Source organism: Spea bombifrons, chromosome 3 (assembly GCF_027358695.1).
Source record: "Spea bombifrons isolate aSpeBom1 chromosome 3, aSpeBom1.2.pri, whole genome shotgun sequence".
Lineage (NCBI taxonomy): Eukaryota > Metazoa > Chordata > Amphibia > Anura > Pelobatidae > Spea > Spea bombifrons.
This window is the reverse complement of record NC_071089.1, coordinates 80406600-80423152: the sequence shown is the minus strand read 5'-3', so window position 1 is coordinate 80423152 and position 16553 is coordinate 80406600. Positions and strand designations below refer to the sequence as shown.

Sequence of the window (16553 nt, the reverse complement as noted above, 5' to 3'; positions counted from 1 at the left end):
TCCTCCATCACTCTGGTGCAGAAGAGAGGGAGCAAAGGATTGTGCCCCTCCAATGACACAGGTCTCTGGTATGGAGTCTCTCTGTCTTTGAGTCTAGGTCAATCCTCTGAAGAAAGGACTATTTGGAACTGTTTATGATGACCTACACACTCAGGCACCCTGGCATTAATCAGTGTCATCTAAAGTGCACTTCCCTACACTCCCTCTTGCTAGATCTGCCACTGCTGATAAAGTTCTGTAGTCCAAGGCACACAAGATTACTCTACACCTAACGTCAAATTAAATGTAATCTGTTTGCCTGGTTTAGAAGAAGCAGATGTCAAGTTACTGTGATTAGTAGAATGCAGTCCTTTTTAGAAAGGAGGCAATATAATGCATTTATTCTGCTTGTAATGTGGTTGAGTCGATGTTAAACCAACCGATAAAACCAGAGATTAGACGCTGACACACTTCATTGTACCGTAGGGCTGAAGACTTACCTTTATGCCTGCAGATAAGGCTAGATGTCTTTTTTTTCTGCCATAAACATGTGAATTATATTTTCTCTTTTATTTTATTTACTGATTACATAGGTAAAGCATCTAATAAAGTACCTGGTTGAACTTTAAATTACAAATAAATTCATGTACAGTTTAAGGTTCCTTGTTTTAGTTGACAGTTTAGTTCATAGCTTCGAATCAAGTATTTTTTACTGGCATGTAAGAGCAAAGTTGAAGCATACTGTTCTACACATTCATACTGTATGGAGGAATCTGCATTTCCAAATATAGAAACACAGACACATTGAATTTGACAGCAGATAAGAACCATTCAGCCCATCTAGTCTGCCCATTATTTCTGCTGTAAAAACTCAAACCTTTATCAGTCCTTGCCTCATATTATGACCTCTTGTCCTAACATTTTCCTCCTTTGACATATACTTTGAATTATGCTTCCACCCTCTACTTTGTTAAATACATTCATTTAAATGCTGGTGTTACATTTCCTTCTCTCTTCCAAGCTATACACATTGAGATCCCTTAGTCTTTCCTGATAATTTTTAACCATGCACTATTTTAGTAGCCCTTCTAAGGAGACGCATCTATTCACTAAAAGGCGAGTGGGTTATGGTTTTAACTCTCTCACTTTACTATTCATTATGAAGGGCCAGCACCAGCAGGTTTCTCCAGGTAGAACGGTTGAGCTGGCCTGATATGATGCATAAACTAATGGATGAGCAGACTTTGGAGACATCTCACCATATCTAACCATACTATATACAGGACCAGCCAAGCTCTTATTGCCTTCATAATGTAGAGGAGCTGCAAACTCTCATGTCAGCTCTCCTTTTAGAGATTAGACCCCAATAGTCTTCGTGAGGTCTGCCCAGGGTCTGTACAGTATAAACCACAGTTCGCTTGTTGCCACAAATGCCTCTAGCTATACAACCTAGCTCCCTGCTTGTTTTTTTTCTGTCGCTTTAAGACATTGCCTACTTACCTTTAGGTCCTCAGAAATAATTACTCTCAAGTCCCTTTCCTCTGTTATTGCTGAATGCACGGTAACCATGGTGCTATATTTTGTCTTTATAGTTTTGTAAGTTTTACATTTATCAATATTGAGCTGCAGTTGGCACACTGTCAACCATTTTTGCGTAAATCATTAGCCATTCAGCTTATTCCACCTGTGATGTCTACCCAGTTGCAGACCTAAGCTTAAATACCTTTGGTAATATCACTAATAATTTAAACAATGTAGCCTTTTTTCCCACACTACAGATTTATTGGGACCTGTGCAGAAGGATTTGGTATCTTCACGTCTGTGCTGTTGTGACAGTGACTCCTCTCACACCTTGTCGCCTGAAACTCTGTGTTCCAGTCTCTGCAGCTTGGATGAGGAGCAGCTACTCTTGGTGTCCCCTGCTCAGGTGGCCGAGGAGTCATTACTGACCAAGCCTCAGTCAGTTCCAAGTCCCTACGATCGTCTCCATGATCTGGAATGTGAGGACTCTTCATATTCCATGTCCTTTTCAGAGTCCTATTTGAGTCCCAGCGAAGATGGGCTGATTACTTTCCCTGCTATCGGGAGAGGATCTGGGGGTCTTAGTTTATGCAGGAAGGGCTCAGATGTGGTGTCTTCAGGGGTGGTATCTTTGGATGAGGAAGAAGAAGAGGACCAGCCTTGATTTGTCTGTAAACTGCCACTGTCACCCATTCCAACTTTTTCTAAATCTCTACCTCCCTTTTCTTTTTTTCATGTCACTATTATGTGTCATGACCCAAAAAATACTAAAGAAATGAGGGCATTAACTCTCCCAACAAACACAGAACTCAGTTATATTCTTCGTATTATTTTCATCATTTAACATCTTTGCTTTTCTTCACCTTATCTCATTTTTAAGATATATTTTTACATAATCACTTTGTCATACTTTTTTTCACTTTGCACCATTATCATTTTACAACACCTCTATTTGCCTGTTTTCTATATTTCAAGCATTTTGATCTATTTTGCATGATTTCTGCCCTCTGTCACCATGCTGGCTTGGTGGGGGCTTTAAAGCTGTTGTGTGCATGTCTTGCACTCCCTACAATGCCACCAACAATTTCCTGATTCTTGCACTGGTGGTTGGGTCCTCGTTTGGGTTGACAGTGGCAGCACTGCTTAACCCTGTCACTTCCTGGACCTACTTGCAACCCTAAGGTTCCTTCATCTGCTGCACGTGAAAACCAGACATATCAGATGTTTGGAATAGTGGGGTATATTATGGGTTCTATGACTAGTGCAGCCTCAGGACTTTAAAATGACTTGTGGAGCTCCGGTGATACTGTGGGGTCCCTCCTTTCTGTGGGCTCTGGTGGGCGCATGCTTTGTGCAGGGGAGACCCTTCTTTTCTAGCGTTTTGTACATGTCTGTTTGCTGCTCTTGAACGGTCTTGTGCGGTAACATCAATTGTTTGTAACTCAGTTTCTTGCGTCTGTCCAAAGTATATGAACAACTGCTTACTCCATCCCAGTGGCTTGAAAAGACAGTCCTTGAAGAGCTATTAGGAATTTCCTGCTTAACCACTGATTTCACATCAGACAAATGTTAATTGTTGGCCTGTTAGGTTTTCTCCAGCGAGTTAAACATATATTAATGCTTTGCATATATAAAAAAAATGTTGCAAATGAAGTTGGTCAAAAGTCCACTAAGCTCCTATAGATTAAGTTAGACCTAAATGCCCCAATACAGTATACAGTCACATATAACGATGCCCTCTTTAATTAACTATATTAAATTAAATATATAGTACCCATATCATACCTAAAGGGCTACCCTTTAATGCACGGGGCACTTCAACTCCATATTGCAATGCATTTTATTGCATGCAAATTGGTGCATGCATTTTTTATATACTGGAAAAGGAAAATGACTTTGGTCTCATTTGGCTACTCCCCTGGTTATCTCCAATGAAACCATACTTTCTTCACATGCTTAGTAGAATTCACTTTTTAGTCAAGGAAGCCCTTTGAAATCAGTGGGATTAACAGCAACCAATGCCAATAAGTCAAGAATGCATGCACCAAAACTAACGTGCACTTAACATGAAATTAGGGCTGCAGTGGATTTTTAAGAAGCTCTCTACTGTTTTAGTAAAATTGATATCTACATGTTGAGCATACATTGTATGTAAAATCTTGAAAACTGCCTATTACACAGTGCGCACCACAGTCATCCAGTGCCTTGCCTCTCACACACTTCTCCGAAGATGGTAGGCATTGTAACCTCTGCATATTGGTCGTTTCTTCATAGAAGATGCATTTATAGCTCTATATACCACAGCATGGAGGTAGACATGCACAGAAAATTATTGTATACTATTGTTGGGTACAGTGCAAACTGGTTTGCTTATTAACACAATGTGATGCTTAGCTTTGCTGTGAGTGCGGTTATAAAGTGCAGATACACAGTTGTGTCACCCAGGAAGTGGAGACGAAGAAAGACAGAGCCAATTGAGGCAGGGTACAAATATAACTGCCAATCGCTAATAAACAGGCACATAGCAAGTTCTGTTTCCAGTCAGAGGAACAGTTTCAAGGTAAGTGATTCCAGATGACAAGAAGCATCACAACGGAGTTCTTTACACCATGATAGAAGGTCTTTGTTAAAGCAGGGTTATAAAGTTATTTTTTACACTGCTGTCATATTCCACAGCTCTGTACAATGGGAAAACAGGACAAAACAGTGTATAACATAACAATTTGACTTACAGAAACAAGAGGTAAGGAGGGCCCTGCTCAAACGACCTTACAATCTTCATGAATAAAGTTCCATTGGTATTTTTTGGATAACACAAAACCCCGTGTTTTAGATACAAAACATCAACTATTTACTCTGATTTGATAAGAAGTCAGCAACATGATTGTGTAAGGTGACATTAGGCACTCATCAGGTAAAGTATACAAGGTCAAGGAGCCTGTGCGTGTTGGTACATTTAAGCCTACTCCAACACACTATTATTGTTCAATGCATTGGTATAGTAATGTTAAATATCTGTGATTATACCGTAGCCTACAAGGAGATTCAGTACTGCAACTTTCTTAAACATATGGGGAAGATAAGTACCATTGTATTCTTTATAGTGATCACTACCGGTGATGATTTTGATAATGTCCACTAAAAGGTACGCAGATCCTCTAGTATCTGTTATTCTTAACATCAAGAGCTACTGTTGCAGTTTCCATTAGTTACACCAGGGCCTAGGTTCTATATCGTGATTCTGATGTTCCTAAACAGCACACTACTGGAAGATCTGTCTGAGCTTGTGCCACACCTCAACAAGCTTGCCCATCTGTAGATAAAAACAGGTAAGACAAAGATCTACAATCAGGAATAAATACACATGTAGTTCTGGACTCATATTTAATCTAGAGCTTCAAACATAAGCAACCTCACGCAAAAGCTGCCTTTACCAGGGATCTGTCAAATATTCAGAGTAACGTTGGTTCATAAGGTTTCACTTTACCAATCTCCCCTAACGTTATTCCCCTAGTACAGTTAAGCCAAGGAATAGTAAAGGTCCATTAAGCTTCTTATACATCTACTCGCCACCAGCAACTGGAGCCTAGATATCGCCATCCTCTCATCTACCTGTTCTTTCTACTGCCGTGTCTACCACCATGCAGTACCTGTATGTTTCCCCATTCAACTATGATATAGATTTGTTATTTTGTCAAGAAGGAAACAAGACCAGCTTTTTTTTGTATCCCACCACAAAGACGGCATTTGCAAACAAGTTAGGAACAAATGTAAATGTGTACCATGTGTGTCTTTAAACGATATTGATTTATTGACAATATGCAAAACTGGCCATCATTATCGGGAATTATACTCAGACGTGGCGTTTCATTACCTAGTACTGACCAATATGGTATCAAAAGAAACACAAGGTTACTATTCCAGAAAGCCACAATTAATAAAACGCACTGAATATGTCGCTACCCAAACCATTCAGCTAGCCACAGTTTAAGTACAGTGATTGTTGATGAAGTGGGTTCTCTGGAGTTCTTTCTATTCCAACAAATCTTAAATTGTGTTGTAATGGTTAGGGCACTAAACCTGACTAGCATATGTCAGTAGTTCAATTCTTACTGTTGTGAGGAAGTCCAACCATCATCTGAAGCTTAATTTTTTCCCCAACTATATTAACATTTAGATTTTATTGGTCACTTATATTCATAAAACACACAGGGCATGTAGGTAATGCTACAAGACTTTGGAGACTTTTGCCATATAATTCAATTCACATACACTGATGCCCCCACTTTAGCAATAACACAAAAAAATAAACTAAATTATATTAAGACATGATAATGGGGCAATCGCAGAACCATAGGAAATGGAGCTGGGTGAAAACTGGTTCAGTCAATTGAATGTGCAAACGGACTTGAGCATAACACCCCAAAATGTCTTAATTTATGGAATAAAAACCACTACGTATATGGATATATCTCGAATGCTGAGAGTATAATGTAACTGCTATAGTTAAGAATGCACAGAACATTGACCTCCTAGATAAATCCTACTCAGTTCTTCTGTCCATACAAATTACCATTAAGACTGCTCCTTTGTGCTTTTTTTAACCATTTAGAGAATTCTACGTATATACACTATATAACCAAAAGTATGTGAACACACACTTTCATGAGCTTGTTGGGTATCCCATTAAAACCGTTCATATGGAGTTGCTCCCACATTTGCAAACATAATAGCCTTCACTCTTCTGGGAAGGCTTTCCACAAGATTTTGGAGTGTATCTGTGGGAATTTGTACCCATTCAGCCAAAAAAAAAAAGTATTTGAGGTCAGGCACTGATTTTGGATGAGAAGGCCTGGCTTGCACTTCCAATTCATCCCAGAGGTGTTCAGTGGGGTTGAGGTTAGGGCCACTATAGTTCCTCCACACCAAACTCGTCAAACCATATATTTTTGGACCTTGCTTTGTATACAGAGCTGTAGCATTAACATTACTCTTCAATAGAAACCCTGAAAGACAGCCCCAGATCATTATCCTTCCTGCATGAAATTTTACAGTAGGAAATATGCATTCCAGTACATTGTGTTCTCCTGGCATCTGCTAAACAAGATTCTTCCACCAGACTTCCAGGTAGCGAAGCATGATTCATCACTCCAGAGAACACATCTCCACTCTTCCAGAGTCCGTTGGTGTGCTTTTACACCAGCCCAGGTGACACTTGGCATTGGGCATAGTGATCTTCAGCATGCATGCATCTGCTCAGCCATGGAAAACCACTTCAAGATGCTCCCAGTAGGATCAAACTTACACATATGGTAATAACGGTAATAACCCATGCTTTAAAACACATCTCATATCCAAGCTTTGAGGGCTATAGGGCTATATAAACAATCTTAAATAACTCACCTGCTCAATGCAGCAACAGCTATTATACCCAGGCACTGGAGGCAGAATTTGGCCCGCGCTATTTGAGAATGGGTTGAAAGAATGGACCGGATAAAGTGCAACGTCTGAACTCTGGGCAACTGTTCAGCACTTGATTACCCGGATAACCTGGACCTGGACTCTGGATAATCCAAGCAGCCCTGGGGACAAGAGTGGGCTTCCCGAGAGGTGACCAATTTGAAACAATCTACACTCAACAAAAGCAATTTCGGCACAGGGTAGCAAACAAGTATTTTAGTGAGTTGTCACTAATGTTTAATTCTTAAGGTTTTATGTTTACAAATGTATACAAATGTAACAGAGGAGATTTATGTAATGCTAGATAGCAACACTCTTATTGAAGAAACACGGCTTATTTGTCTTGCCCCAACAACCACCCGTTCTGGCGTGGACGGAGGACCTCAAACCTAAACATAATGCTGGACTTGGTCAGTGTTGTCATTTTTGTCAATCGTGATGCTATGAACTGTCAACCTCCATATGCTATAAAATCAATAAAAAGATATTAACCAAAAAAAGGTCCCAGCACACAGCGTTTGTGCTGATGTGGCTCCCATTAGCAATTTGGAACTATAGAGGACAGGGGATTTTTATGCGCTGCGCTCTTCAGCACTTGGCAGCCCCGCTCTGTGAGTGTGCATGGCCTACCGATTCGTGGCTGAGCTGTTACTAATTTTGACCAAACTTTTTTTTTGCTGATTTGTTTCAACATCTGAGAAGAGTGAAAAACATCACTCTTCTCATATGTTGAGACAAATCAGCAAAAAAAAAAAGAAAAAGTGTTAGTGATTTTTTTAACAATAAAAATTAAATCACTAAGATAATACTGTAAATAAAAAAAAAACCAATAAAGCGAGCTATGTGATGTCATTGTGACATCACTGGCATTAACATGTTCAAGAGGTCCCTAAGAGGACCATACTGAAGAAAAAAAAAATACAAAAACAAAAATTAAAAAAACCCTTACATCTCATTGCCCTAGCAACAGGTATAACCCTCCTGTCCCTGTTCACAACCCCCAAACCCCTTAAGCCATAAGTATAAAAAAATACTAAGCAACACAGAAGTGTTCGTGAACAAAAAGCGCAGGAAATAATTTCTGCGGCCACCTTTGACAGGGATTGGTGGCCAAATAGCTGCATTAAGAGTGTTCATGTTTTTTTATGCTGTAAAAGTTTTGATCAAGTCTGCTCTCTTACTGGCAGTGGCATCACTAGAATAACAAGGTTATTCCTTGTCCCCCCCCCAAATTTGGAACCACCCAACGGATTGCCCGGGACAGTCCCGGGCATCCTCAAACGGTTTTCCTTTTTTTTTTTTGACACAGCCTCTACCTCCGTTGCGGGTAAACAGTGAGTAGAGAAAGGGGAGGGAGACGGGTTAGAAAGTAATAAGGGAGGCAGAAGGGCTAGAAAGTGATAAGGGAGGCAGAAGGGGTAGAAAGTGATACGGGAGAGAGAAGGGGTAGAAAGTGATAAGGGAGGGAGAGGGGGTAGAAAGTGATAAGGGAGGGAGAGGGGTAGAAAGTGATGAGGGAAGGAGAAGGGGTAGAAAGTGATGAGAGGGAGAAGGGGTAGAAAGTGAAAAGGGAGGGAGAGGGTATAGAAAGTGATAAGGGAGAGAGAGGGGGTAGAAAGTGATAAGGGAGGGAGTAAAAATATTGAAATAAGTAAAGTGTGAATGAGTAAGTATGAATTAATGTGTAGATGAATTGTCCGAATGAGGGAGAGTATGAATTTATGTGTGGATGAGTTGTCTGAATGAAAGTGTGAATTAATTATGTGACTGTAAAAGTGTTTGTGTGTATCAGATGTATAATTGTGGATAGGCAAAGATGGCACTTAGCAGGGTGTTTAAGCCTTGGGGACCAAGATGGCACAGGCAGGGTGTTTATGGGACAAAGATGGCACAGGCCGGACTGTTTGAGGACAAAGTTGACTTGTGCTGGGCTGTATGGGGACAAAGATGGCAAATCCTGTGTGTGTAATCTGGGTGCTCGTTAGGTTTTATGTGGGCAGTGTGGACGCCAGGGCTGGCTTTGGGGTGTGCAACCTGTGATCTATGCCTGTAATTTAGGGTTTTTTTGTCTATACCTTTAATGCCATGTTTTTATGTGAATTCCAATTAATCTATACCTGCAATGCTAGGTTCTTGTGTTATTCTGTAGAGCCATATCTGCTATGCTATGTTTCCATACATTATTTATGTGTACCTGCAAATACAGGGTTTGTATGTCTTATTCAGCTGATCAATACTTGGAATGTTGTTTCCATGTATTTATTTGATCTATACCCTCAGTGCTGGGTTTGTGTGTTAATGTGCTGATCTATACCAGCTATCGACAGCAGGGTCTAATATATAATATATATATAATCGTCAGCAGGGGCTAATAATATATGTGGGTAGCAGGGGATAGTATTTATATATATATCAGCAGCAGGGTCTGATATTAAAGAAACTGCCAGTTTAGCTGTTATTTTGAAAGTATATTTCAATCATATTCTTTACTTACAAGAGATAAGTACTAATTATGTAGTTAAAAATGCATGTCTAACGCATATATGTGATGGGGCCATCACATAAATCAATAATAAAGGGAGGGGCTTGCTGGGGGCATTAATACAGATAGTGCTGGCTGGAGGCAATCATACAAGGGAGTTGGGGCACCACATTAATCAATACTAAAAGGGTGCTGGCTGAGGCATCAATACACAAGGTGCAAAAACACTAAGGGGAGTATAAACGATTATCCCAATTTATAAAGAAAACAAACCCAAAAACCTCTCATTTATATCATATATTACGTGAAATACATGTGTTTATATGCACGCATAGTAGCAATAAATGCTAATAAATAACTTCATCTACTACAGTTGTTTATATTCTGTTTAATTAAAATGTGCATTAATGCAAAATACATGAAATTCTTAAATGCCTCAAGTCCCAAAAGCATTTGTAGGTTAAATTTTCATTTCTAAGGTGACGTGTGCTTTTGTGTTTTTAGCCACCTGGTTTCAGACATCAGTTTTACCCCAGGACAGGTGAGGTCACAGACTTGGAGATTTGCCACGTCTATATTACAGTCACTATGATTCACATACACATGGCAGATCTTGCATGCTCCGGAGTCAAGTGGCAGGTCCCTTTGTGTCCCCATATTCACGAGGACATGACTGATCCATAGCATTGATAGAATATGCCACTCTTCTTGCATGGCTTTCCCATCTCAGTATACAGAGGCTCCTTTTTACCCCTGCAGTGTCGACAACACATAATCTTCCTATGTCGCTGAGGCAGTGGTGGGGTTCTTCCATCTTCATACCACCAAGGCTGCTTGACAGTGCAATGCAATGCATTCAATTATTTTATTAATCACTATAAAAAAAATTAGTTGCAGTCGTTATGCTTTCCCCATTCAAATAGCTGTATTGTAGGGAGTGTGGAAACGGATTTATGGCAGACCTTCTTCTGTTATGTCACATTGTTCACGAGATAGTAATGCCCCATCTAGTGCTAAATTCCTCTGGTCATCACAAGCTTGGAGTTCACCTCGGTGGGAAGCAATATAGCACTCTAGAAGGTAGATCAAGTAATGGTAACCAAACTATTGCATCCCTCCTGTGCTCCAAGTGGAAGACACTTTGTGACACAGAGGAGCAAGAAGGTCATATCACATCATCATCCTCAATGTGGCAGGGTGGTGAATGAGGTTGAGATCAAGGGGATATGAAAGACACTCTGTCATTTATCATCACTGTCAGATGGACTGGATTCACGAGGAAGGAGATGACGACGACTCCTCTCCCACAGTTTGGTGATATTAGTGGTCTCTGTCTCGCTGCTACTGGTTACGCTGTCTCTGAAGCTTGCAAGAGGAGGGCGCACCTTTGCTCCTTTGACAGTCACTGAACCCTCAATGGCCTTACGGAGCTGTGAATATAAGAATGTACCCTTGAAATATTTACAATATCCAAGCATTAAGTATTACATGTGCATTGCATTTCAGTGACATCACATGGCACAATAGATATACCATTCATGCATATGTCCACCTACTACTTCTAAGACCTTTCACATAGTTACACCGCCTCTTCCATTGCTAAACAGTTATGAAATATTTCCCTTTTCTTCTATGTTTTTGGGCTGAAAGTCATTACCTCTCTCAGTGTCACCATTCCAATAAGGCGTCCTATGCTGGTCACATACGCATGGTCCATCCCAAGTAAGGAGAAAACTGTGTGTGCCTAAGGAAAGGATGACTGTAAGCGAATAATACTGGAGCAATATTTAGTTAAAACGGAGCAGAAGTGAAAGAAACTTGGATTAGGAAAATAGAGAAAATAAAAGGAAAACTACATGTTACAGTGGCCTGTAAGGTTGCAGAAAATATAAAAAGGATGGCGCTGTGAAATTTTAGTACCTTGTGAAGAGAGGTTCTTTCCACCAGCTGGAAGGGTGCCGGGTCTATTTTGCAGTTGTTGAAATTGATTGGTTCATCTAGTTGAACTTCCTCCCATTCTAAAATCTGATTAAAAAAAGCCAAGTGAGAAATCCAAATCCCGCCATTTAAATAACATCCCCTACCAAAGGCATTGACAAAATGCCACTGGCTTCAGTCCTGAGCCCAGCCATGAGTTAAGATATCAGGCAGCATGCTAGTAGTAACCAAGCAGCCCCTTTTTGCTTCAGTATTTGTTAGAAAAACAAGTACCAGTCTAACACACAAATCCCATTGTTGAAATCAGTCCCTAATCAGCAGGCAGTGCCCATGTGGCTATAACTAATGCACAAGCAGAGAAACCTCATCTCACACCAATCACCAAAATTAGCCACATTGAAGGGATTCTTTTAATTGTTCCAATAAATCACTCACCTGTGACTGAGTCATGGTGTCCATCTCTTCCATGTCTTCGCCCTGTAACAGAGTGATCTTAATGCAAGTGTATAGCCATAAAAATGAGCTGGAGATCATCACTTACATGAAAGTACCCCTCCAACCTTCCTATGCTGTGCAGTGTATTCCCGCAGAAAATCTCTGCAGAGACACATGGACTTAGCGCTCTCTAACTGATGGTATGTTAACATGTTAAGCAAGTTATGAACAGAACCTGGTAGGGTTAATTTCTGAACCCTATCACTAGGGGGAATGCATGGAGAACCTGCGCCAGGATTTAGTGTTGCTGCTTGTCAAGATGAAAAACAAGTACAATTTGTGTCACTGATAGCTGGGAAAATAACAGGTGTTACTGACCTTTAAAAGACCACCCAGCCCTAGTTCCAGGTAAAATTAATTTTCCATTTTACTCCACTCATTTATGCATTGGTAATTTTTGGTTATAGTTTTTTTTTTAAAATCAGACTTCTGTCTTTTTCTTTTTTCACCTGTGTGTTCCTACTGGAAAAAGGTAGGATAAGATGTACTACTCAAATTGAAATCATTGGCAGTGTCAGCAACCAATCACATGTATGCCAGCTAAACTTTGATTGGCTGTCATTGATCCTAATTGGAGTTCAGCTGCCACTGACTTCAATGGAAGCGCTACGGCACATGTGCGGGAAGCATACTAAAGCACGCTTCCTGCAATCAGTGGGAAGCACTGAGCTGAGTGCAGTTAAAAATTTAAGAGCCCATAAGAATTTGAGGGACTAAATTCTGCCATTTTTTTCATTTCCTATTTTCCCTAAGGCACGATGTGAAAGGCCACAACACCAAAAATGTTTGCTGAGAAAGCGTCATGGGAGGATGTGGTTCAACAACAGCTGGATAGTTACCTGTTGGCTACCCTGTTATACAGTGCCTTTCACAACTTACCTGCACTACATATGTGTGTGATTAGTTAACTTTTAGTTCATTATACATCCTAGTACAGAATATGGAGCTTTCCAGCACTTACCCCCATGCCAAGATGTGGTCGTTTGGATTTTAATTTTGTGGGAGACTCGGGATTCACAGGAGACTTTTGTGTTAGCAACAATATAGGAGAAAAAAAATGATGGGAACTAAGTTGTGAGTATGAATGAAGAAGGGGCTGTGACGAACAGTGTTAAACTGCAGAAAAACAGAGGATGAAGGTCAAACGGAAGGTATAATGAAGAGCAATAAAAATATATATAGAAGCAATCGGCAATGAAGGGTGAAAGGCATAGTTGTAGGGTATAGGTTCTGACCTCTATCTGATCGCTGAAATCTCTGGCACAGAAGATGCTCTTCAAGGCATTCACAGAGTTTTCTGAATCATCTGTACAGAAAGAAAATCTAATGTTCACTCTCCTGCTTCGTAGTAAGGGTTGGCATGCTTATGCCAAGCCCTATAACATACCTGGTTGTTGGCCAGACATGCTACTGGTGTTTCGCTTAAGAGCTGGCTTTAGAGGTTTTCGACTCTCCCCCCGAGATGGTGAAAATGTGGTCTGCTCTGTTGCTATCTGTGGGACAAAAATGATAATGAAAACATTCTAAATGCATACTTAAAGCTGCTACACATAACTCCTGAATTGGCATTTATAGAATTATATACAGGCTTCCTGAACCAGGTGATCTTTTGAAAGAAGATGAAGCCTCAATAGTTAGGAACTTTTATTCCATAGTGAATTGTCAACACAATGCTCTGGACACCTTCTATGAATAGTGCTTATTATTACCAGGCTTACATTAGCTTTGCCTGTAGTGTGATTTGCAGGAGGTCACTCAAACTACAGAACATATAGTAGATATGTAATGGAATTTCTGACACTTCAGAAACAGTTCACATATATAAATACTCCATTCAATACTGAATATACAGAGCATGCATACAAAAAAATGCAAAAGGGCCCTCCTCATGTAAAAGATCATACAATTGTGAAGAATATAATTCTTTATGCATAGCTCACATTTACTACTAAGAAACATTCACAGCTGACACACACAGAACACGGATGCAGACCTGAAATCGCACAGTGCTCTCAGATGGTTTCTTTCCCCCGTGTTCTATGTCACAAAGTTGCTGCAGGCGCCGTTTTGTGCTGAGCTGAAACCGCAGCAGAGCCATCAGCTGAGAGCGGTCAATGGAGCCCAACAAGATCATGGACTCTAGAATGAAAGAAAAGTGATCCTAGAATTTGATCTGTAGGAAAACAACCTTTCTTGGCTACTAAAAGTATATAAATGTGACTCAATATTTCTCGCTCCCAAATGCCACATACGTTTGACCAGCTCTGCATTTGTCATTAAGTGTTATTTTGAGCTTTCTCCTTGTCCGATGCAACCTTTCATTTCTACTCCATACAAACCATGAGCACACACAGGGCCGGTCTTTGGGGTGTGCGACCTGTGCGACCGCACAGGGCGCCACACCCCAGGGGGCGCCGCCGCGGGGTCCTCCTCCGCTGCCGCCGCGGGGTCCTCCTCCTCCGCCGGGCGGGGGGGGGGGGGGTAGTTTGAAGGGGCAGAGGGGGGGTAGTTTGAAGGGGCAGAGGGGGGGTAGTGTGAAGGGGCAGAGGGGGGGTAGTGAGGGGGGGCGCCAGAGGAGTAGTTCGCACAGGGCGCCGGAACACCTAAGGCCTGCTCTGAGCACACAGAGCAAGCGGCAAAACAAAGTAATCGCAGGAGCAATGGGATGGTGTACCTTATTTTTTTCTTCCACATGCTTACTATGTACTAAGCCAATGCAGGTTTAATCATGGGATACTAAACTGAATGTGTATATATTGCTTTTTATAAAACTAGAAATGCTTTTCCACCTTACAGACAGACAGGAAAACAAAAAATTATGTGAAGCTTTATCTACAGTACAGTTTGTAACTAGAATACTTGCAGGCCCTTAGCTGGAACTGAGATTGAGTTTCATATACTTTATTAATCTATTTAATTGCTGTCTATGCACGTTCTAGTATCAACTGCCTACCTCATCCAAGACCTTTAATTCAATTAGTTTGCACTGTTTACTAGAAACCATTAAATCCTCGAGAGCTATATTTATTACAGAGAACCGTAGATTATTGTTGTCCTGTTACATTTTACAAATCCAACGCAGTACAGGAAATTTCAAAAATGCGATTTTGTGGTTTTCGTCCACGTTATGCTGAAAATAATGAGTACATGAAAATAAATGCTATTTGTTTCCTCATCTAATCCACCTTTCCAGATGTTCCAGAATGTACACTAAAGTCTTCTAGTATGTCTATGTGTAAATGTGCCGTTTAATTTACTTTAAAAAAAAAAAAAGAATTCATGCAACACTACATATTTTTTCCAACTTCAATAAAATGACATAAAAGTAAATAGCAGATCAAATTATTCATACACTAGAGGAATCCCAAATGCAAAACTAACCGCTCCGTTATCGATATTCAATGGTGCGCATACAACGCTAATGAGGCATGTGCTTATGCAGCCTACACACCAATCTCCGTGCCACCTAGGTTGGAGATAATTTGCTTACATCCTCCGTAGTATTATTTTCAGTTCAAAAGTTTTAATATAAATTTCAGCCACACCTCTACTATTCTTACAGAATTTAAGTAAAGCGACCCCACCCCCACACAAAATTGTTATGCCGCACAGCGAGAGGATCACTGAAAAGTATACAACTCTTATTCCTGTTGCTGTGGTGACCAGGCATTTTCAGTTACCATAGTAACAAGAAAACCGGCTGGATGAATAAAAGGAGAATCATCGTGCATAACACCGACACTGTCAGGTCAGAACCGACACTGTATAGAGTCGTATCATTAACATTTAATGTTTTTATAAATATCACAATTTATTTATCTTCAACATAATTAATTAAAATTAGGCAGCTCTTGCTTCAGATCTTAGTCTATATTAACATAGTAATTTAGGTTGGGGGCCATTTCCAATTGTGCCTCAAAAGAGAAAAAAGTAATCTTATACTCAAAAATTACACAATTATTCTAGACTCGATGACCGAATAATTGGAATTTTAATAAAGACAGGAGGCAAATATTTGTCTATATATATTTTCTCACGTTTGTTACTTTGTTTACTCTCTTTTCGTCGTGTGTCAGACGTTAGGGCTTTGGAGGTTGGAGCAATTTCTTTTTCTCCTGAAGGAGTCATTTTTTCTATTCGTAGACGTACGAAAACTTCTTCGACTTCTATTTCTTATCCTTACCTATCCGAGGATCCCAAACTTTGTATCGCTAGATGTCTTCAGACTTACCTTGCTGTTACTCGTCCTCTGCGTCCCGTTTCAGCTTCTCAACTTTTAATTTCTTATTCTAATCCTTTTCTTCCGGTTTCTTCTCCTACTTTGGCGAGATGGATTCGTTGGCTTCTCACGCTGGCGGGTATTGATCTTCATTTTGGGGCTCATTCTGTCCGAGGTGCAGCGGCCTCGGGTGCTTTCTTCGCCGGAGCTTCTCTCTCCGACATTCTCCACACAGCTGATTGGTCACGCGCATCCACTTTTCGGTCCTTTTATTTTCGGCCCTTATCTTCGGCTGTATTGCCTTTATTGGCCCGACGTTAAAAAAGCAAATATGAGCCTCCTGTCTTGCAATAAAATTACACAATTATTCTAGACTCGATGACCGAATAATTGGAATTTTAATAAAGACAGGAGGCGAATATTTCCCTCCCTCCCACCCTTTTTTCTTCAGTGTTCTTA

General features: G+C 40.4%; 2 protein-coding genes across 3 annotated transcripts in view; one reads left to right on the top strand and one right to left on the bottom strand.

Annotated features, from left to right (window-relative positions):
- FAM131A (family with sequence similarity 131 member A) overlaps positions 1 to 3696 on the top strand; it is a 37424-nt gene extending 33728 nt beyond the window's left edge. The window contains exon 5 of the mRNA XM_053459389.1: positions 1758 to 3696. Within this exon, the coding sequence (XP_053315364.1) occupies positions 1758 to 2164 (407 nt within the window). The 3' untranslated portion in view covers positions 2165 to 3696. The remainder of the gene's footprint in view (positions 1 to 1757) is intronic.
- Positions 3697 to 9815: 6119 nt separating this feature from the next.
- Positions 9816 to 16553, bottom strand: part of CLCN2 (chloride voltage-gated channel 2) — a 46349-nt gene continuing 39611 nt past the window's right edge. Inside the window, exons 17-24 of one of the 2 annotated variants that reach the window (XM_053459637.1) lie at positions 13869 to 14014; positions 13263 to 13368; positions 13111 to 13181; positions 12837 to 12899; positions 11816 to 11857; positions 11363 to 11467; positions 11100 to 11186; positions 9816 to 10872 (exon numbers count right to left, since the gene is read on the bottom strand). In XM_053459637.1, coding sequence (XP_053315612.1) covers positions 10684 to 10872; positions 11100 to 11186; positions 11363 to 11467; positions 11816 to 11857; positions 12837 to 12899; positions 13111 to 13181; positions 13263 to 13368; positions 13869 to 14014 — 809 coding nt within the window. In that variant the 3' untranslated portion in view covers positions 9816 to 10683. Of the gene's footprint in view, positions 10873 to 11099; positions 11187 to 11362; positions 11468 to 11815; positions 11858 to 12836; positions 12992 to 13110; positions 13182 to 13262; positions 13369 to 13868; positions 14015 to 16553 lie in introns of those variants that run through there. The other variant, XM_053459638.1, reaches the window with a different exon arrangement.